We start from the raw sequence: 22,279 nt of genomic DNA on the forward strand, positions 1-22,279 counted from the left end.
TCAGTCAGTGTATGTTTAATTTCTAGTTGGTCCTTTTTCATCTCTTCGAGGGTCTCGTTATATTTATCGGCCTTTTCTAGGATATTCTTAAAAAGCCTTATAACCGTGGTTTTGAATTCTATATCCAGTCGTTTGTTTTCCTCCATTTCTTTCGTTTGTGATCTGATTCTTAGACGCCGCATTTTCACTGCTTCCCTGAGTTGGTAGATTTGTGTGCTAGGTTTCCAATTTGGCCCAGTGGGTCGGCCTCCCCAGTTAACCTGAGGTGGACACTCTTGGTTCACCCCTTTGTGGACTGTGTGTACAGCCTTGTTGTAATTAAGTCTTTATTGTTGTTGGTATCACTGGGAAGAATTGACCTCCAGGCCAGTTGGCTGTAAGGATCAGCTGTGTCTATGCTGGGAGAAGTCCGGTGCTGGAGACAGCCCTATAGGATTAGACTTGCCAAATTGCAATAGCCTCTGTGCTCAGCTTGGATGGGGTGGAGTCTCAGTCTTGGCTTCCCGTCAGCCTTGCCCTTGCTAGCACGTGTGTGCCTTCAGTCCTCTGCCTTCCCGGCTCCCGATTCTCCGCCCGAGAGTCCAGACTCCCCCCACAAGAGCGTGGGTCCCCAGGGGCTCGCCTGGAACTGGGGTTCACTGCAGTCAGAACTGGGGCTCACTTCAGTCAGAACTGGTGTTCAGTGCCGTCAGGAGCCTCTGACTCCCTTCTGCTAGGGAAAGCCTGTGGCAGCCTCCGCAGCCTTTGTGCACACTGGCGCGAGCGGACTTTCAGTCTTCCGCCTTCCCCGGCTCCCGAGTCTCCGCCCGAGAGTCCAGACTCCCCCCACAAGAGCGTGGGTCCCCGGGGGCTCGCCTGGAACTGGGGTTCACTGCAGTCAGAACTGGGGCTCACTTCAGTCAGAACTGGGGTTTTGTGCCGTCAGGAGCCTCTCACTCCCTTCCGCTAGGGAAAGCCTGTGGCAGCCTCCCGCAGCCTTTGTGCGCACTGGCGCGAGCGGACTTTCAGTCTTCCGCCTTCCCCGGCTCCCGAGTCTCCGCCCGAGAGTCCAGACTCCCCCCACAAGAGCGTGGGTCCCCAGGGGCTCGCCCGGAATAGGTGTTCAGTGCAGTCAGAACTGGGGTTCAATGCGGTCGGGGGCTCCCTTCCCCCTTCCGCCAGAGAAAGCCAGCCAGGCACTCCGCCGCCCTTCCTCTCTGCGCGCACAAAGACCCTTTGCCGTACCTCCAATTCTCTGTGAGCTTTTCTCCTTCCTTCTAGTTGTAGAATTTTCACTCAGTCAGCTTTCCTGCGGTTCTGGATGGTGTCCGTTCTGTCTTTTAGTTGTAGTTTTGAAATTGTTGTGCGAGGCAGCAGTTTAGGTGTTTACCTATGCCGCCATCTTGGTTTCTCCGGGTCATGTTTTCTTATCCAATCCATTACCCTATGTCTTTTGATTGGGGCATTTAATCCGTTTACATTTAAAGTTATTATTGATAGGTACTCATTTGTCGCCATTCCTATTCTTTACACCTGTGTTCCTTCTTCGCTTCCTATTTCTTTTTTTTTTTTTTTACAGCAGACCCTTTAGCATTTCTTGCATTGCTGGTTTGGTGGTAATAAATTCCCTTAGTCCTTTTTTGTCTGTGAAGCTCCTGATTTCACCTTCAATTTTGATTGACAGCCTTGCTGGGTACAGTATTCTTGGATTCAGACCCTTCCTTTGCATGACTTTGTATATTTCATTCCATTCCCTTCTGGCCTGATGAGTTTCTGTTGAGAAATCAGTTGCTAGTCTGATGGGGGTTCCTTTGTATGTAACTTTCTGTCTCTCTCTGGCCGCTTTTAAGATTCTTACTTTGTCATTGGTGTTTGCCAATTTAATTATAATGTGCCTTGGCGTCAGTCTTTTGGGGTTCATTTTGCTTGGGACTCTGTGAGCTTCTTGGATTTGTGTGGGTTTTTTCTTCTCTATATCAGGGAAATTTTCTGTCATTATTTCTTCAAATAGGTTTTCTATTCCTTGCTCAGCTTCCTTTCCTTCTGGAACCCCTATTATGCGGATGTTGTTTTGTTTCGTGTTGTCCCAAAGTTCCCTTAGGCTCTCCTCCTGCCTTTTAATTTTTTTTTCTAGAAGTTGCTCTACTTGGGTATTTTTTCCCATCTTGTCTTCTAGCTCACTGATGCGGTCCTCTGCTTCTTCTAGTCTACTCTTGATGCTTTCTATTGAGTTCTTTACAGCAGCGATGTCATTTTTCATTTCTTCTTGGTTCTTCTTCATTTCCTCTTGGTTCTTGCTCATATTGTCGAATTTGTCTTCCATTCTTTTCAGCCACCTTATGACCATTTCTCTGAATTCTTTTTCTGGAAGGTTGCTTGCTTCCATTTCGTTTACTTCCTTTTCTGGTGATGCCTGCTTTTCTTTCATATGCGGGCTGTGTCTTTGTCTCCCCATGGTCTCTCTTCTCTGGGTGTCTGGTTATGTAGTTCTCTCTCTCCTGCGTTGATTTAAAGGCACAAAATACAGCACTACCAGGTACAACACACAAGGCACTGAACAGAAATGTATTCACGATATTAACAACCTCCAATAAAGGTGACCACCAGAGAAAGGCAAATCAGGGTATAGTAGAGAAAGAAGAAGAGGAAAAAGAAAGAAGAAGAAAAAAAAAAAGGGGGTGTCAAAATGAAATTGGGAAAAGGGAAAAAAAGAAGAAAAAAAAGTAAGAGAGACAAGAAAGAGACTAAGAGAGAAAGGGAAACAGACTATATATATTGGGGATAAAACTCCAATAGAACAATCACTTATCCCAGCAAATGCCAGCAACAAGTACCTGGGGATTAATACAAACTACAACACCAACTAATATTGAGTGAGGCAAGGGAAAACAGAAGCACTAAACAAACAAAAAAATAAACAAAAGAAGAATAAGCAAAACAATCTCACAAAAAAGCATAAAAATTCGATATAATCTACATTAAAACGAACAACAATGAAAGGACAGAGAGAAGAACAATTTTTTGGATAGTTAAGACAGCGAAGAGAGAGGTGTGTATGGACTTGGAGCAGGGGATTGGAGATTAGATATATAAGTAGGGTGAAATTTTAAAAGGGGGTAAACAGAAAGAATAGGGAAAATCTAAAGCAGGAAAGGGGTAAGATAAACAGGACACTGAAAAGGGAAGAGTGAGGAAGAGAGTGATGGCATAAAGGTAGATTTGAGATAGAGTAAAATGATGCTAAAGGAAAGATAAAAATAGAATGTAGAACATTAATCCCAAAACAAAATGAAGAGAAATAAAATGACACTTAAAAAAAAAAAAGATAAAATAGCAGTAGTAATAATACGGATTGAAAATAAAAATGTAATAATTAAAAAGGTAAAATCAAGTGAGGAAAAAAATTAGTTTCTTGAGTAAAAGATGCAAAAAATGAAAATAAAGAAATAAAAAATAAAAATAAAATGTGGAGTAGTGAAGGTCATTCACTTCCTCTGTTGTTCTGTTTGGCACGCCTGTTTCTCAGTCCGGACAGTATTGCAGTTCCCTGCGTTCCACTGCTCTTCAGTGATGTAAGCCAGTCCTGATTTTAAGCAGGCGGTGTGTCTTAATTCGTATTCCTTTATTTTTGATTACACAAGAGTCAATTTGTGATTCAGCCCCTGGGTGGCAGTGTTTCTGGATTGACTTCCGGGTTTATCTATGGCCTCTCTAGGGAGTGTTAGAGCCTTCTTTCCCTGTGGCACTCACTACCGGTTTGTGGGAGTGGGCTGCCTCAGAGCTGGCTCTCGGATGGTCACTCCCCGCTCCGATCCCCAGGTTCCAGAAAAACAACTTTCCCCTGCAGTCTCCCAGGGTGTCCCCAACTGGGTGAACCTATGAATTGGGCTTAGTAATCAGAAGCAAGAATTTCAAGAGGAAAAAGCCCAAGTGTGCGCACTCCGTGGCTGCGCGTAAGTCTAGCACACCCCTGAAATTCTTAGGGTGTCCCTGCACTTCAGATCAAAATGGGTTGCTTTTTAGAGAGCCCTTCTGTTAGCAGGTCTGAGGACCCCCTTCCACATTCACAGATCACGCCAGCCCCAGCAGCCACCGATTTTTCTAGGCACAGACTTCCCTGGTCCTCCAGCTCCCGCAAAACGCGCGTTCCTCTCTCGCGCTGGGACCAGAGACCTCACCTTATCCTAGGCGAAATCTGACCTTTCCGTGGTGGAGTGCAGAGCTCCTCTGAACCCGTGTGTTTGCGCCAATTGGGGAGCGTTGTTCTGGGGCTCGCAGCTGTTCCGTGGGTGCCGCAGTTGTGGATTCTCAGGCTTCCAATAAGCTCCACTTTCCGGTTCCAGATGGCGGCGACTCCGCGTCCAAGCCCGCAGCTCCGGGAGGGGACCCAGCCGCAGTGGGAGCTTCCAGGTCAGGGGAACCCCGTCTAGCAGTCTCCCACCTTCTTCTGGAGTTCAGCTGTCCCTCAACTTGCCAACAAACACTCCTAGTGCGACCCTCAGCTGTTCTTTCTTTCTGCTCCGGGACAAGGCTCGGAACACGTCTGTCTATTCCGCCGCCATTTTTCTCCGGTCCCAAATGATTTTTAAAATCACAGGTATGCATGGTGGTTGTGTATGTGATTATGAATACACATACAATAGGTTTATCTCTCAGTTGATACAGTTCTTTTTTAGTCAATATTTCAAACGTGACAATTCGATAATATCAGGCCTCTCTGGAGGTCTTTCTGAAGATGTCTCTGTGTGATTTTGCCCATGGACAACTCCATTGTAAATATAGTGAGATAGGTTTTTGTAGAGAAACAGGTAGTAAATGAACTATACCCTTTAGGTATTCAGCTTGCTTGAGAGATTAGGTCAGATAAGCCATTTGTCTGTAAGCACAGTGATGTCAGACCCCAAACTAGGGATCACTGCTCTTACCCTCATGTCCAATCCACCAGCAATTCCTGCTGCCTCTCAGCCCAAACACAAGTGAATCTGGGAGTTCTCTTTCTCTCCACTGCTATGTCCTCATCCACTACCATCATCCCTCACTTGGGCGAATGCATTGCCTCCTGCCTCCCTTCTTCCGCTTTTACCCACGAAAATCCATTTTCCTAGTGTCCAGAATGATCTTTTAGAAACATAAATTAGGTCACATCATCCCCCGCTTAAAGTTCTCTATTAGCATTTAGATAAAATCCACATTCCTTACCCAAGTCCATAAAGCCTCTGACCAAGCTGCAACTACCTCTCCCACCCCACCCATGGCCACTCTCTCTTCTGCCAACTCCCCTCCACCCACAGTGACCTATTTCTCTGTCTGCCACACCCCAAGCTCATTCCAGCCTCAGGACCTTTGCACTAGCTGTTCTCTTTGCCTAGAATGTACTTCCTCATAATCTTAGCATGGGAACTTTTGTCTTGGTCTTGAGGTCTTAGTTTAACTGTCACCTATCCAGAGAGGTTCTGAATTCTCCACGTAGCATTTTTCACTATCTAATATTTTGATTTGTAAGGAAAAATTATCTAATTATCTAGTCTCATTTCCCCTCTACTAGAATGTATGCTCCTGGGAACAGGGATATTTTTCTCTTATTTGATGAATTGTTAGTGCCTATAAAATATCTTGGCTGATAGTGGGTGCTCAATAAATATTTGCCAGATATGTGAAAGGCACTCAAATAATTATTAAGTTGGTCTGTCTTCCTCTACTTGTAGGCAAAACTAACATGTGAGGTTTTGGGATGCAACACATGGCTTCCAACCTTGATGGGCTGGCTAGAAAGCAATGCAGTGAGGTGGCAAGGTGGCATAGCAAAGACTAATAGTCATACTAGAAAAGGGAAGGGGAAAGCAGGCTCTTGTCTTCATGGAACCACCAACTGACAAAGCTTGTGACTTTGGCAGGCAGCCCAAGCGTAATTACTACTTAGAGAAATAGATCCTGCCCTACTCCCCAACACTTCAGGTTGTTGTTGCTTCTTGAAGCAATTTGTGAGCACTTGCTATAGACAATATCAGCCTCTGCATTAGGAACTCGATTCATGGGTATCTGTGTAATTAAGTGAAATAATGTCTGGCACTTGACAGGCATTCCATAGGGTGAAGTTTTATTACCCCTTGCCCAGGTGTAACCATCCCTGTCGAGGTCCCAGGAGGGAAGGGTAGAGCCTTTCTGGATCTTGGGAAGGTGAGGGTGTGAGGTGTCAACAAGGTGGGAAAGGAATGCTGACCAGCCAGGCCACTGCATTAGTTTTGTACATTGTGCACCATCTGCGCAGCTCTCCTCAGTGCCCTGGGCCAATTGGTGTGGGTGTTTTCTCTTCTCTTGTAAGTATTTAACCATGTAAGATGCTGAGGCTACCAGCCACTGCTGAGTGACAGGCAAAATCACAAGTCATAGATGTTGCCTTCTGCTCCTCAGCTCAGAAAGCTGAAACTATGACCTAGATCTTCAATACTGAAGAGAACTTGGAAGTTTGTGCATTTGATAAGCTGACCTGCTTGGTGTGTAACAAAGTATTAAGCCCCAGAATGTGTACTTTTCTTTCTTTATTCATTCATATATACTGAGTACTTGCTGTATGCCAGGTTCTGCACTAGGTGCTAAGGATACATCAGTGAATAAAACAAAGTCTCTGCTCTCAGGAGCCTACATTCCATTGGAGAATTTCACAGTAAACATTAGCATTGTGTATAAGTTAATTATATAGTATATTAGAAGGTGATGGGCCTATAGATGAAAAGTAATGAGGTGTAAGGGGAACCAGTGGTGCCTGGAGGTGGGATAGGGTACGTTATGGTATTAAATAGAGTAGTCAGGATAAGCCTCATTGAGAAAGAGAGATTGTATCAAAGTCTTGAAGGAGGTGGGAAAATTTTTCAATGGATATCTGGAGGGACAGAATTCCAGGCAAAGAAAACAAGTAGACCCTAAGGTGGAAGTTTGCTTGGTGTATTTGAGGAACAGAATGGCCAGTGAGGCTGGTGCACAAAGAATGAGAAGAGAAGAAGGAGATGAAATTGAAGAGGTAAGTGGGGACCAGATGCTGTAGGGTCTTGTAAGCCATCCTAAAGACTTTGGCTTTTACTCTGATGGAATGGGAAGGCTGTGTAGAATTTTGAGCAGAGATGTTTTATAATATGATTTACACTTTCAAAAGGACCACTGTAGCTGCTATATTGAGAGTAGATTGTAGGGAAGCCAAGGGAAGGAGCTCAGGGACAAGGTAGGAGGCTGTTGCAGTAACCCAGGTGAGAAATGATGTGCTCAGATCAGGGGGGTAGCATTGAATGTGCTGAGCAGTGATTAGATTCTCAATATATTTTAAAGATAGAGCTAACATGATTTCCTCCAGATTAGGAGTAGGGTTGAGAGAAAAAGAGGATTCAAGGATTACTTAAAGGTGCTTGGCTTGAATAACTACAAGGATAAAATTGCCATCAACCAAGATGGGAATAACTGAGTGGAGCAGGTTTTTGAGGGAATTCAACAATAAACAGGACTGAACTATACATACATGCAAAAACTTGAATGAATCACAAAGGCATTTTGTTGAATGGAAAACAAACATTTACATAGTATGTGATTCCATTTGTATGGATCTTTGGAAGAGATACAACTATATGGAAGATGAACAAATCTCTACATTCCAGGGATTAGGGTTGAGAGATGGATTTGACTACAAAGGTACAGTATAAAGAAATTTGGTTGTGATTAGCTGTTCTATATCGTATTGTGTTAGTAGTTTCACAAATCTATATCTGTTAAAATCATAAACTGCACACTAGAGCAAAGTTAATTTTATAGTCTGTTGAGTTAAAAATTAACATATTAAAATATTACATAAGCATTTCAGGAAATTAATATTATTTATCTATATATAGTAGTATTTGTCAGTTATTTATTTATTTACTAGAGGCCTGGTGCATGAAATCTGTGCATGGGTGGGGTCCCTAGGCCTGGCTGGTGATCAGGGCCTATCAGAGCCATCTCGCCCAGTCCTAATCGGGGCCAGGCTGGCCGGGGCCTGGGGGCCTGCAGGCTGCCAGATGGGCCTGCTGGACGGGGGGAGGAACTGGGGGAGGTTGGCTGGCCATGGGAGGTTGGCTGTGGGAGTGTACTGACCACCAGGGGGAAGCTCCTGCGTTGAGCGTCTGCCCCCTGGTCATCAGTGTGCATCATAGCAACTGGTTGACCGGTCGTTCCAGTCGTTCCGGTTGTTCGGTCGTAACAGTCGCTTAGGCTTTTATTTTATTTTATTTTACTTTTTTAAGATTTTATATTTTCAGCCATTTTTTAGGCTTTTATATATATAGATTATTGTTAATCCTCACCCAAGGATATTTTTTCATTGATTTTTAGGGAGAGAAGGAAAGACAGAGAGAAACATCGATGTGAGAGAAACACACTGGTTGGCTGCCTCCTGCAGGTGCCTTCACCAGGTCCCAGGCTGGGGAGGAGCCTGCAACCAAGGTAGGTGCCCTTGACCAGAATCGAACCCAGTACCCTTTGGTCCCCTCTATCCATGAGCTAAACCGACTAGAGCTGTCAGCTTTTTAAAATTGTAATTTAATTTCTTTTCTTATTCTAAATTAGTATTCATTTTTGCACCTAATTTTTGTTTATAATATTGTATTATTATTCTTAAACCCATCAGTTCAGCCAAGGAAAAGGAGAGGACCCAGAGGAGACACAATTGATTTGGAGATACAGGATGAACTGGCTAGTGCCCACTTTCCCTCCCCAAGTGGGAAAGGAAGCATTAGGGCAGAGGAAGAGGTAAAGATGGGAAGGGAACCTATGAGAACATTCTTGTTGAGTAGGTCATGGAGACTAGATTTCCCTCAGACAGAGTTCTAGGGATGGGGTATAGTTTGACACTCCCTAACCCAACACATACAGATACAAGGATAGAGGGTGATCTATGCCCCCTCTTCTGGGTTGAGCCCTAGGAGGCAGCAAGATAGTGAAAAAAGAAATGGTTATGTGGTATATCTATTGGTAAGGTCTGAAAAACCTCCCAGAATTCTCTGAGCCTCAGTGGGTCCAGAAAAACCAGAATATTTTCAGTGCACCCAGGAATGTCACTATAAAGTAGGCTAGATTCATTAGAATGCTTGTGTATAGAAGTAATTTAAAAAATTTAATTCAAACTGATTTAAAAAATAAATAGATTTTATTGGCTCAGTAGAAAGGCTCAGAGGTGGGAGATTTGATCAGGTACTGTCTCCATTGCTGTTGTCTTATGGGTATTGGCTTAGTCCTCAGGCTAGTTTCCTTCCTAATAGCAAAATGGTTCTATCAGTCCCAGGTCTAGCATTTGCCTGTTTAGAAAGGGAATTTCTTTTCCTAACCATGGAAAAATATTACTGGGATTCAGTTTGCACCAATGTCAGTCACATGCTTATTCCTAAAAGAATCACTGTGATTAAGGACTTGCCATTAAGGCAAGAGGGATGGGATTATGTCTGGGCCAATCAGAACCCACCAGCATAACTGGTTGGGAGGTGTGGTGGTTTATGTCAATCCCACCCCAATCACAGTACATAATGGAGAGGGATCACATGGGTCCTGGAGCAGCAAACATGAGAGAGTTATACTCCTAAAAGGGCTATGGACAGAAGTAAGGGTCTGTTAAATAGCAACTATGGGGAGTTGGTACAGGATCAAAATGGGGTGATGGACATCTCAGCAAATACCAGAATATGCGGTAATGACCAAGGGTTAGATTTCCTAACCATCCCATTCTTGACTCTCTGGTATTATTGACTCTATGGAACTTAGATACAACTGTGGAGAAAGAGGGGCACCCAGCAATTCCTAAAATTAAGTTTCCACTACCTTAGCTTTATAAGAACTTGGAATAGAAAGTAAAGTGTAGAGAATAAGGTTGCATTTCTTACCCATCAGAATTTAAAGGCTAAGCTGTGTCAATTAGCACTCTGACCTTCTCAGGTAACTTACAAAAAATCCAGGTTCACATGCTAGGAGGGAAGAGTCCTTCCTCGAATTTGCTTATTGAGATTCTTCTTGTCCTTCAAGGCTTAGTTTTTTCTGTGAAGGCTTCCCCAACCAGAGGTCCTCCTCTATTTTGTGCTTTGCTTTTATACCTTTTGTTGCTGAACATCTTTGGCAGATTCAAGGCTCTGTCTGATACGTGCCTCTTGTCTTAAAGCACTGTGTTCAGAATATAGTATCTGATGACAACAATGTGGTGATTGCCAGGGAGGAGGTGGAGTGGGGAGAGGTGGAGGAAGTTTTAGGGGGGATAAATGGTGATGGACGGAGACTTGACTTGGGGTGGTGAACATACAATACAGTGCCCAGGTGATTTGTGTTGTGGAATTGTGGACCTGAAACCTGTATAATTTTGTTAACAAGTGTCACCACAATAAACTCAATAAAAAGGGGAAAAAAGAATATAGTGTCTGAGAGCTTTCTGAAAATAGCTCTACCTGTTTTTGATATCTTTTTTTTTTATTTGCAGATTTTTAATATTTATTTTTTAAAAATAAATCCTTATTGCTCAGATTATTACAATTGTTCCTCTCCCCCCACCCAAAGCTCCCCTCCACCCAGTTCCCACCGCACCCTCTGCCCTTAAACCACCCCCCTACTGTCCTCATCCATAGGTGTACGATTTTTGTCCAGTCTCTTCCCGCACATCTCTTTATCCCCAAGAATTGTCAGTCCACTCCCTTTCTATGCCCCTGATTCTATTATATTCACCAGTTTATTCTGTTCATCAGATTTTTTATTCTCTTGATTTTTAGATTCACTTGTTGATAGATATGTATTTGTTGTTCATAATTTTTATCTTTACTTTTTTCTTCTTCTTCCTCTTCTTAAAGAATACCTTTCAGCATTTCATATAATCCTGGTTTGGTGGTGGTGAACTCCTTTAGCTTTTTCTTATCTGTGAAGCTCTTTATCTGCCCTTCAATTCTGAATGATAGCTTTGCTGGGTAGAGTAATCTTGGTTGTAGGTTCTTGCTATTCAACACTTTGAATATTTCTTGCCACTCCCTTCTGGCCTGCATAGTTTCTGTTGAGAAATCAGCTGACAATCCTTTGGGTGCTCCCTTGTAGGTAACTAACTGTTTTTCTCTTGCTGCTTTTAAGATTCTCTCTTTGTCTTTTGCCCTTGGCATTTTAATTATGATGTGTCTTGGTGTGGTCTTCCTTGGATTCCTTTTGTTTGGGGTTCTGTGTGCTTCCTGGACTTGTAAGTCTATTTCTTTCACCAGGTGGGGTAAGTTTTCAGTCATTATTTCTTCAAATAGGTTTTCAGTATCTTGCTCTCTCTCTTCTTCTGGCACCCCCATAATTCGGATGTTGGTACTCTTGAGGTTGTCCCAGAGGCTCCTTACACTATCTTCATATTTTTGGATTCTTTTTTCTTTTTGCTTTTCCGGTTGGGTGTTTTTTTCTTCTTTGTATTTCAAATATTTGACTTGATTCTTGCAATCCTCTAGTCTGCTGTTGGATCTCTGTATATTATTTTTTATTTCAGACAGTGTATGTTTAATTTCTAGTTGGTCCTTTTTCATATCCTCGAGGGTCTCACTAAATTTATTGGCCTTTTCTAGAAAACTCTTGAAAAACCTTATAGCTGTGGTTTTGAACTCTATATCCCGTAGTTTGCTTTCCTCCATTTCTTTCATTTGTGATCTCTTTCTTTGTCTCTGCATTTTGGCTGCTTCCCTGAGTTGATAGAGTGGCTTTGTGTGCTAGGTGTCCTATAGGGCCCAGTGGCTCAGCCTCCCCAGTTACCTGAGGTGGACACTCTTGGTGCACCCCTTTGTGGGCTGTGTGCACAGTCTTGTTGTAGTTAAGCCTTGATTGTTGTTGGTATGAGGATCAGCTGTGTCTATGCTGGGAGAACTTCTGTGCTGGAGACACCCTTATGAGGCAAGACTTGCTTCAGTGGGTCTTTGGTGTTCAATGAGTCTGCCCCCTGAGTGTGTCCCTTACATATCTGAGGAGTTGTAATCTGGATGGTCCTACTCTGACCCCTGGGTACACTGGCTCTTGGATCTCCAAGGAGGTGCTAATTTAGCCTCTGCCTGAGGCCACCCAGCAGGAGCTACAGAGAGATCTGTAGATTCCTCTTCTTTGTTTGGGTTTTGGAGGTGCCCAGATGAGGCCCAGCTATGAAGCAATGCAAGCTGCTGTGGGGTCTTGGGCCTTCTTTTGGATATTCTGGGTCTCTTTGGCTCAGCTGCAGTTTGTTTGGTAAGTTTAGATTTCAAAGGACCAGGCCATTCATATGCAAAAGCCTCTGTGCACAGCTTGGATGGGGCGGGGTCTCAGGGTGGAGCAAACAGCAATGGCTTCCTGTCAGCCCTGCCCTAAGAGGCCCCAGGGTCTCAGTGTCCCTCAGTAATCGCTGCAAGCACCTCTGAGAGAAAGCCACCCTCGAGTTCCGCCCGCTGCCAGACAGTCCAGTTTCTCCCCATATGAGTCTGGTTCCCCAGAGTCTCGCCCAGAACTGGAGTTCAGAGCAGTTGGGAGCTTGTGTCTCCTTCCGGATTGAAAAAGCCGGCCGCGTACTCAGTTGCCAGCCCTCTCTGAGCACGCACCTCTGTACCTCTGCACTTTACTTCCGCAGCTCCTCTGAGTCTCAGTGTGCTTTTCTCTTCCCTTGTAGTTGTAGAATTTCCACTTAGCCAGCCTTCCTGTGGTTCTGGATGATGTCCGTTTTGTCTTTTAGTTGTAGTTTTGAATTTGTTTTGTAAGGCAGCAAGTTCAGGTGTTTACCTATGCCTCCATCTTGGTTTCTCCTGTTTTTGATATTTCTGATGTCCAGGTACTTCTGGAAATATCTTCAACAAATATCTGTTGTTTTGTTTTTGTCAACTGGTTTTTAAAAAAGAATTAATGATCCTAAAATTATCTTGCAGATTATCCTGCAGTCTAAGAGCCAGAACGAGAAAACACTTCCTTTGTAGGTCATTTGAGGATCTCCTTTGGGACAGGTGAAGTCTCATGGGATCTTGACCCAAATTTGATGCTCTGTAATGCCTATACCTTTGACTGTTTTTACTTTCTAGTTTTCTGAACTAAGCTCTGTGAGTTATACCTAATTTAGGTCCTAGACGAAAAATGTGGTCCACTCATGGGGTTAAGGGCCCATCCACAAGCAAACCCATTACCATTGGAAGGAAAGTCAAAGGCTGAATTTTGACCATCCTTTTAGATGTAAATAGATTTTTTTTTCTATTTTATAGGCTTTGTGGGTTCAGAGATACTCATAAGTCGATTTAGCAAAATTGCAGATTGTGAATTGCTATTTTCTGTAGACTAGGTGAAATTGTATATCTTTTGTGCAACAAAACCAAGGATTTAAAATTTGAATAATGAAAAGCAAGTCAAAACAGGCTTTGATGACCTGATATATTCTCTTAATGATAAAATCCATGTGTTGAGAGTAGATGGGAAAAAGTTACACATGTCTAAGAGCTTGAAAGAATGGTAGGAAAAACAGTGATGTTTTTATTCCTTCAGAGTGAGCAATGAGTTTACACACTGAAGGATAAGAAATTACCTACCATGAGGTGGGTTTAGTTCTTGTAGGAAGGAAAGATCCTGTTTCTTTCTGACAGGTGGTATGTGTGTTCATGTGTGTGTGTGTGTGTGTGTGTGTGTGTGTGTGTGTGTGTATGAGAGCAGGGGGAAATGGGTGGTGGGTGCATGGAGAAGTGTAAGATGGAAAATAATACTTATTAGCTACCACTGTCCAGTGCTAGATACTACTAATCTGTAAAACTACCCTATGAAGTAGCTATTTCTTTTTATTCCCATTTTCTATATGAGAAAAATGAGCTTCAGAGAGATGAGTCCAAAGAACACAAGAGACACTATACTTTGGTTATGCAACAAGTGTTGGGGTGTGGGACAAGATTCAAACAAGGTTGCATAACTCCAAACACATTCTCCTCATTTCATCACATCACATCATACTGCCTCTTGAAATATTCTCATTATATTTTCAGGAGTCAAAATATAAGGAAGCAAGACCAAAGAAGTTTAGAAAACAAAGGGGTATGACTCAGTCATTCAGTTTCTTAAACCTGATGAGGCCTGAAACAATTGCTCAGGGATGATGTTCTTAGATACATTATGTTCTGTATTAATCTTTTAAAAAAAATATTCATGGTTAAGAGTATTACAAATGTTCCCCCCCATTGACCCTTTCTACCCAGTTCCCACCCCTCTGCACCCCAAGCCTTCACCACCCTGTTGTCTGTGTCCATAGGTAATACATATCCTATATAATAAAAGCCTAATATGCTAAGTGTCCGGTCATCTGGTCGTCTGTTCAACCAATCGAAGCGTAATATGCTAATGATATGTAAGGCTGCTCAACCACTCACTATGACGTGCACTGACCACCAGGGGGCAGACAGTCGCTATGACGTGCACTGACCACCAGGGGGTAGACCCTCCGACCGGTAGGTTAGCTTGCTGCTGGGGTCTGGCTGATCAGGACAGAGCAAGATGGGCCGGACATGCCCTGGAGCCCTCCTGTGGTCCCTCCACGGCTGGCCAACCTCCTGCATCCCTCCCTGGCCCTGATCGTTCACCGGTGGAGTCCCTCGGCCTGGCCTGTGCCCTCTCACAATCCAGGACACCTTGCGGGATGTCAGAGAGCCAGTTTCGGCCCGATCCCGCAGGCCAGGCCAAGGGACCCCACTGGTGCACGAATTTGTGCACTGGGCCTCTAGTATGCAAATAAGTTCTTTGGTTAATCTCTTCCTGCCCCCCTTCCCCCCTTCCCTCTGAAATTTGCCAGTCTGTTCCATGTTTCCATGCCTCTGGTTCTATTTTATTAATCAGTTTTATTTTGTTCATCAGATTCCTTGTTTGTTTGTTTTGATTTTTAGATTCAATTGTTGATAGATATGTATTTATTACCATTTTATTGTTCATATTTATATCTTTTTTTTCTTCTTTATTTTTTATTTATTTTTATTTTTTATTTTTTTTTAATTTTTTAAAATTTTTTTTAAATAAATCTTTATTCAGATTATTACAATTATTTCTCCTTTTCCCCCCCATAGCTCCCCTCCACCCCTTTCCCACCCCACCTTCTGCCCTTACCTCCCCCCAACTGTCCTCATCCATAGGTGTATGATTTTTGTCCATTCTCTTCATGAACCCCCCATACCCCTTTCCCCCTGAGAATTATCAGTCCATTCCCTTTCTATGCCCCTGATTCTATTATATTTACCAGATTATTCTGCTCCTCAGGTTTTTAATTCACTTGATTTTTAGGTTCGCTTGTTGATAGATATGTATTTGTTGTTCATAATTTTTCTCTTTACTTTTTTCTTCTTCCTCTTCTTTAAGAATACCTTTCAGCATTTCATATAATACTGGTTTGGTGGTGATGAACTCCTTCAGCTTTTTCTTATCTGTGAAGCTCTTTATCTGCCCTTCAATTCTGAATGATAGCTTTGCTGGGTAGAGTAATCTTGGTTGTAGGTTCTTGCTATTCATCACATTGCAAATTTCTTGCCACTCTCGTCTGGCCTGCATAGTTTCTGTTGAGAAGTCAGCTGACAGTCGTATGGGTGCTCCCTTGTAGGTAATTAACTGTTTTTCTCTTGCTGCTTTTAATATCCTCTCTTTGTCTTTTGCTCTTGGCATTTTAATTATGATGTGTCTTGGTGTGGTCCTCTTTGGATTCCTTTTGTTTGGGGTTCTGTGCGCTTCCTGGACTTGTAAGTCTATTTCTTTCACCAGGTGGGGGAAGTTTTCGGTCATTATTTCTTCAAATAGGTTTTCAGTATCTTGCTCTCTCTCTTCTTCTGGCACCCCCATAATTCTGATGTTGGTACGCTTGAAGTTGTCCCAGAGTCTTCTTACATTATCTTCAACTTTTTGGATTTTTTTTTTGCTTTTTGCTTTTTCGGTTGAGTGTTTTTTGCTTCTTTGTATTTCAATTCTTTGACTTGATTCTTGTGTTCCTCTATTCTGTTTCTGGATCTCTGTATAATATTTTTTATTTCAGTCAGTGTATGTTTAATTTCTAGTTGGTCCTTTTTCATATCTTCGAGGGTCTCGTTATATTTATCGGCCTTTTCTAGGATATTCTTAAAAAGTCTTATAACGGTGGTTTTGAATTCTATATCCAGTCGTTTGTTTTCCTCCATTTCTTTCGTTTGTGATCTGATTCTTTGACCCCGCATTTTCATTGATTCCCTGAGTTGGTAAGGTAGATATTTGTGCTAGGTTTCCAATATGGCCCAGTGGGTCTGCTTCCCCAGTTAACCTGAGGTGGACACTCTTGGTGCACCCCTTTGTGGACTGTGTGTACAGCCTTGTTGTAATTAAGTCTTTATTGTTGTTGGTATCACTGGGAAGAATTGACCTCCGGGTCAGTTGGCTGTAAGGATCAGCTGTGTCTATGCTGGGAGAAGCCCGGTGCTGGAGACAGCCCTATAGGATTAGACTTGCCAAATTGCAATAGCCTCTGTGCTCAGCTTGGATGGGGTGGAGCCTCAGTCTTGGCTTCCTGTCAGCCCCGCCCCTCCGCGCACGTGCGCTTTCAGTCCTCCGCCTTCCCCAGCTCGAGTCTCCGCCTGAGAGTCCAGACTCCCCCCACAAGAGTGTGGGTCCCCAGGGGCTCGCCTGGAACCGGGGTTCACTGCAGTCAGAACTGGGGCACAGTGCCGTCAGGAGCCTCTGACTCCCCTCCACCAGGGAAAGCCCGCGGCAACCTCCGCAGCCCTTGTGCGCACCGGCGCGGGCGCGCTTTCAGTCCTCCGCCTTCCCCGACTCCCGAGTCTCCGCCCGAGAGTCCAGACTCCCCCCGTAAGAGCGTGGGTCCCCAGGGGTTCGCCCGGAACTGGGGTTCAGTGCAGTCAGAACTGGGGTTCAGTGCGGTCGGAGGCTTCCTTCCCCCTTCCGCCAGAGGAAGTCAGCCAGGCTCTCAGCCGCCCTTCCTCTCTGCGCGCACAAAGCCCCTTTGCCGTACCTCCAATTCTCTGTGAGCTTTTCTCCTTCCTTCTAGTTGTAGAATTTTCACTCAGCCTGCTTTCCTGTGGTTCTGGATGGTGTCCGTTCTGTCTTTTAGTTGTAGTTTTGAAATTGTTGTGCGAGGCAGCAGTTTAGGTGTTTACCTATGCCGCCATCTTGGTATTTTTCTTTTCTTCTTCTTTTTACTAACTGCTTTTCTCTTGCTGCTTCTAAGATTCTCTTTGTCTTTAACCTTTGGCATTTTAATTATGATGTGTGTTGGTTTGGGCCTCTCTGGACTTCTCCTGTATGGGGCTCTCTGCACTTCCTGGACTTGTAAGTCTATTTCTTTCACCAGGTAGGGGAAGTTTTCTGTCATTATTTTTTCAAATGGGTTTTCAACATCTTGCGCTCTCTCTTCTCCCCCTGCAACCCCTACAATGTGAGTGTTGGTATGCTTGAAGTTGTCCCAGAGGCTCCCCACACCATCTTGATGTTTTTGGATTCTTTTTTCCCTCTGCTCTTCTGATTGGGTGTTTTCCACTCCTTTATACTCCAAATCATTGATCTGATTCTCAGAATCCTCTACTCTACTGTTGAATTCTTGTAAAGTATTCTTTATTTCAGTTAGTGTATGCTTAATTCCTTACTGGTCCTTTTCCATGCCTTTGAAATTCTCACTAAGATCCTTGAAAGTCTCACTAAGTCCCTTGAAGCTCTCATTAAGATCCTTGAGCAACCTTATAACCATTGTTTTGAACTCTGTATCTAGTAGTTTGCTTGCTTCTATTTCATCCAGTTCTTTTTCTGGAGATTTCTTCTGTTCTTTCATTTATGACATTTCTTTGTCTCTGCATCCTGGCTGCTTCCCTGTGTCTGCTTCTATGTATTAGGTAGAGCTGCTATGTCTCCTGGGATTAGCAGTGGCCATTTGTAGTAGGTGTCCTTTAGATCCCAGTGGCTCAGACTCTCCTGTCACTTGAGCTGGACACTCTAGGTGCACCCCTGTGTAGGCTATGTGCATAGTCTTGTTATAGTTGAGCTTTGATGGATGTTGGTATCACTGGGAGGAATTAACCCCCAGGCTAAACTGGATGTGAGGGCCAGATATGACTATAGTTGGAAGAGCTGCTCTATAGGAGATACCCAAATGGAGCAGGACCTCTTCAGTGGGGCTTTAGTGCTTATTGAGTTTGTCCTTGAGTGTGTCGCTGTGGATGTGTAAAGTGGTAATCCAATATGGTCTGAAGTTGTCCACTGGGTGCACTGGCCCTTCCAGGAGGTGCAAAGTCAGCTATCACTTGGGACCACTTGGCAGGAACCATAGAGAGATCTGCAGATGGCTGCCACCTATGTTGGCTTGGAAGTGCCCAGGCAAGGCCAAGCTGTCTTGAACCTCTTTTTTAAAAAAATATATTTTATTGATATTTTACAGAGAGGAAGGGAGAGGGATAGAGAGCTAGAAACATTGATGAGAAAGAAACATTGATCAGCTGCCTCCTGCACACCTCCCACTGGGGATGTGCCTGCAACCAAGGTAAATGCCCTTGACCAGAATCGAACCCAGGACCCTTCAGTCTGCAGGCCGACGCTCTATCCACTGAGCCAAATTGGTTTTGGCCTGTCTCGAACCTCTTATTGATAGGTATGGGGCATGCTAATGCCAGCTGCTGCTTGTTTGAGAAATTTTAGGAAAGTCTGAAGCGTGAGCCAGGATAGGACTTTCATATGGAAAAGCTGCTGCAAACAGCTTGGGTAGGCCTGCAAACTGGATGGGGTGGGTTCTCAGGGAATCACCAGGGTGAGCGAACAGTGTGAGCCAGGCTGTTGGAAACTTAGATATGGCTGTCAGTGAGGTCTGCAATGGGTGAAGTCTCAGCATAGGAACAATGACCCTTGTGAGCACCCCTGTCTGGGAGAAAGACACCCCTGAGTTCTTGCTCCAATGCTAGACAATCCAGTTCCTCCACATATGTCCCTGGATCCCCCCAAGCCATTGCCCCAGCCCTGGAGCTCAGAGGGAGCGAGTCTGTGTAAGTTCATGTGCCCTGACCAGGAATTGAACCATGATTTCCTGGTTTATAGGTTGATGCTCAACCACTGAACCACACTGGCTGGGCAATCCGATTTTCTTTAACAAGACAACAGATCAAAACCCCAAGTCATGCAGCTGACATGTATGCAGAGGAGAGAACTTTGACCTCCAGTTGCACCCACAACCAAAGTCTCATCCCGTCCCCCAGGGAACCATAGACTTGGACTTAACCTGCCATTGGACATACCTGGAACCCTTTCAGAGGCAAAGGCCTCTTGTCCAGGAATATCTGGTGCTGACGCCCCTGTTTTTTTTTTAACAGTTTATTTGTATTTTCTAAAATGGCCAAGCTCCAAGGTCCTCCAATTAAAACTTGCCCCAACAGCACTTCTGCATTCTGTTCCCCCAACCCTTTAAAAACCCACCAGAACCCTGGAGTTTGGGGTTTTGAGCATTAGTCTCCTGTTCTTCTGGGTGGCACCATTCATAATAAAATTGTCAATCTTTCTCCACTGCAATTCTTGGTATTTAGTATTTGGCTCTGCTAGTGCTGGATGGACAAACTCTTTCTGTTTGGTAACACAAACATAGCTCGAAAGTGTGTGGGTTAACATTCCTAAGGGCAATGTTCCATTAATGAGTGTCAGGAGCGGGTGGGTAAGTGCCCCTACCTCCCTTACTCCAGGGGGATAATTTGGGGGAATTTTATATGCTTCTCAGGAGGTTCTGGACAAATCAGGCCATAGTGGCAACCTTGATAACATACCTGATACTAGGTTTTGCAACTTCTCCTTCTCACCCTCCTAGCTTTCTCACTCCTGCTCTCTGGGGTCACCTTTCAAAAAAGTACCTGCACCCAAATCATTGTTTCAGGCTCTGCTGTGGTTTTGTTTATTTATTTATTTTTAATTTATCTTTATTGTTGAGAGTATTACAGATGTCCCCCCTTTAGTCCCTCACTGACCCCCTCCACCTCACTTTTGGTGTGAAGGAACTCAAGTTAGAACTGCTTTTGTACCCTCCCTCTCAGAGCCCCCTCTTTCCTTGTGCAGAATCATCAGCTCTTTCCAATCCTTATGCCCAGACTCAGATCAGACTCTCTATTTGCATATCCAAGATTTCAACTGCAGCTTTAAAAGGTATACCAGATTCTGTCAAAGACAAGAGATAAAGAGTGTTTTAGCCCTGGCTTGGTGGCTCAGTCAGTTGGAGTGTCATCCCATACACCAGAAAGGTTGTGCACAGGTTCAATTCCCAGTCAGGACACATACCCGGTCAGGGAGTGTATGAGAGGCAACTGATGGATGTTTCTCTCTCTTTCCCTTCCTCTCTCTCTAAAGTCAATAAAAACACATCCTTGGGTGAGGATTAAAAAAAAATATAGTGTTTTAATTTTACAGCCTAAATTTCTAAAGAAAGGAAAACTGTAAGGACCTATATACCAAAATGTCAAAAATGGCCATCTGAAGATAGAAGGATGGGTAGTTTAAATTTTCTTCTTTTCTTCTGTTAAAAAAAGAGACAATGTTTTAGGCCCACGTCACCAAACCAAGACTTAGTACCTAACTTGCAGTTTCAGCCTCTCCCAGTCCATCTGGAATTTCCTAGTCAGCAGTAGTTAGGTAATCCATCTGATAGACCCCAAAGAAAAGTGAGGTATTTGCTCTTTTCTTGTTCCTGCCCCACTCTGCCTATAAAAGCATTCACATTTTGTACAGCTTTTTGGGGCTCCTATCTGCTAGATGAGATGCTACCTGGTTCATGAATCATTGAGTACAGCCAATTATATTCTCAAAGTTACTCATTTTTGTTTTTTTTAACAGTTTATTTGTATTTTCTTAAATTTCTGTGATGAATATGTCTTAATTTTATAGTAAAAGTATGTCATATTTTATATAAAAACAATAAAAGTTAATGTAAGAATTTGATCTTTTCTTTTAAAAATAACTTTATAATTTATATACCACAAATTCACCCATTTTAAGTATACAATTCAATGATTTTTAGTACATTTACCTTGTCGTACAAACATCACCATACCCAATTTTAAAACATTTTATTTTTTCCAGTACATCTTTCCTATCTGTTTACAATTAATCCCCATTCCCACCACAAATCTAGGCAAACATGAATTTACTTTTCTGTCATTATCAATTTTCCTTTTCTGGGCATCCTATATAATAAAGCTCAGTGACTGAAATGGCAGAACGGCCAGAACAACCAGAGACCAGAACCACCATGGCCCCTCACCAGGGCTTGCCCTGCCCCCCAGCAAGCGGTTAGAGGCGACCAGGCAGGCAGGCAGAGTGGTTAAGGGTGATCAGGTAGGCAGGGGAGTGGTTAGGGGTGATGAGGCAGGCAGGCAGGCAGAGCCCCGTGATCGATTGCCTCAAAGAGGGAGACCCAAGCTGCTGCCACAGCCTGTGGCAGGGATGCTCCGTGGCTGCGATGGGAGGTGCTGGCGGCAGGGAGGTGCTGGCGGCAGTGGACACTGCAGGGTGGGGCTGGCGCCACGGCGGCTCCTAAGTGGGCATGGCGCCTGTAGCCTGGCCCAGGCCCTGGGGTCACAGGAGGCAGGACAGAGGCTCTTGGCCAGAGAGACGCCCAACCAGGCAGCTGTGGGCTCTTCTCCAGCCTCTCTGCCAGGGCACCCATCCAAAGGACCTCTGAGCAGCCAAGAAAAGCCATGAGTTGCAACCAAAATTAGGCTGAGTATGGAACTCAGAGTTAAACTGCAATCTGCCTGCCCCCAGCCTTGACTCTGACCCTGATTCTGATCCTGATGCAAGGCTGGAGAAGGGCACAGTGCCAGGCCCTGCTGTACCCACCCACGGTGGTCCAGCTCAGTCCTGCCCAGAGTGGCAGCCAGGGCATACCCTCGCTGGAGTTGCTGTGGGCACGAGGCACAGGTGCCCTTCCAAAGCACATACTCACTGAATGTTTACGGACTGGCTGTCCTGACAGGGTTTTCAACTGCATATGTTTTTTATACTTTCTTTTTTTAAAAATACTTTTTACAAAACAAGGATGTTATACAAGCAATATATAAATGGATTTCTATAATCACTCGATGTGATACAGTATAAATATGCTATGGTTTGTTTGTTATGAATAGACTAGTGGCCTGGTGCATGAAATTCATGCACGGAGGGTGTCCCTCAGCCCGGCCTGCACCCTCTCCAATCTGGGACCCCTCAAAGGATGTCCTACTGCCGGTTTACAGGGATTGGGCCTAAACCGGCAGTCAGACATCCCTCTCACAATCTGGGACTGCTGGCTCCTAACCGCTCACCTGCCTGCCTGATTGCCCCT

General features: G+C 44.1%; 1 protein-coding gene across 2 annotated transcripts in view; it reads left to right on the forward strand.

Annotated features, from left to right (window-relative positions):
* LOC308234293 (testis-expressed protein 12) overlaps window positions 1–22,279 on the forward strand; it is a 104,356-nt gene that overhangs the window by 43,692 nt on the left and 38,385 nt on the right. Inside the window, exon 4 of one of the 2 annotated variants that reach the window (XM_080641811.1) lies at window positions 8,332–8,442. The exons of the other annotated variant lie outside the window; for it this stretch is intronic. Coding sequence (XP_080497937.1) covers window positions 8,332–8,442 — 111 coding nt within the window. The remainder of the gene's footprint in view (window positions 1–8,331; window positions 8,443–22,279) is intronic. 2 annotated transcript variants of the gene reach the window in all.

The sequence above is a fragment of the Plecotus auritus genome (genome assembly GCF_963455305.1).
Source record: "Plecotus auritus genome assembly, chromosome: 9".
NCBI lineage: Eukaryota > Metazoa > Chordata > Mammalia > Chiroptera > Vespertilionidae > Plecotus > Plecotus auritus.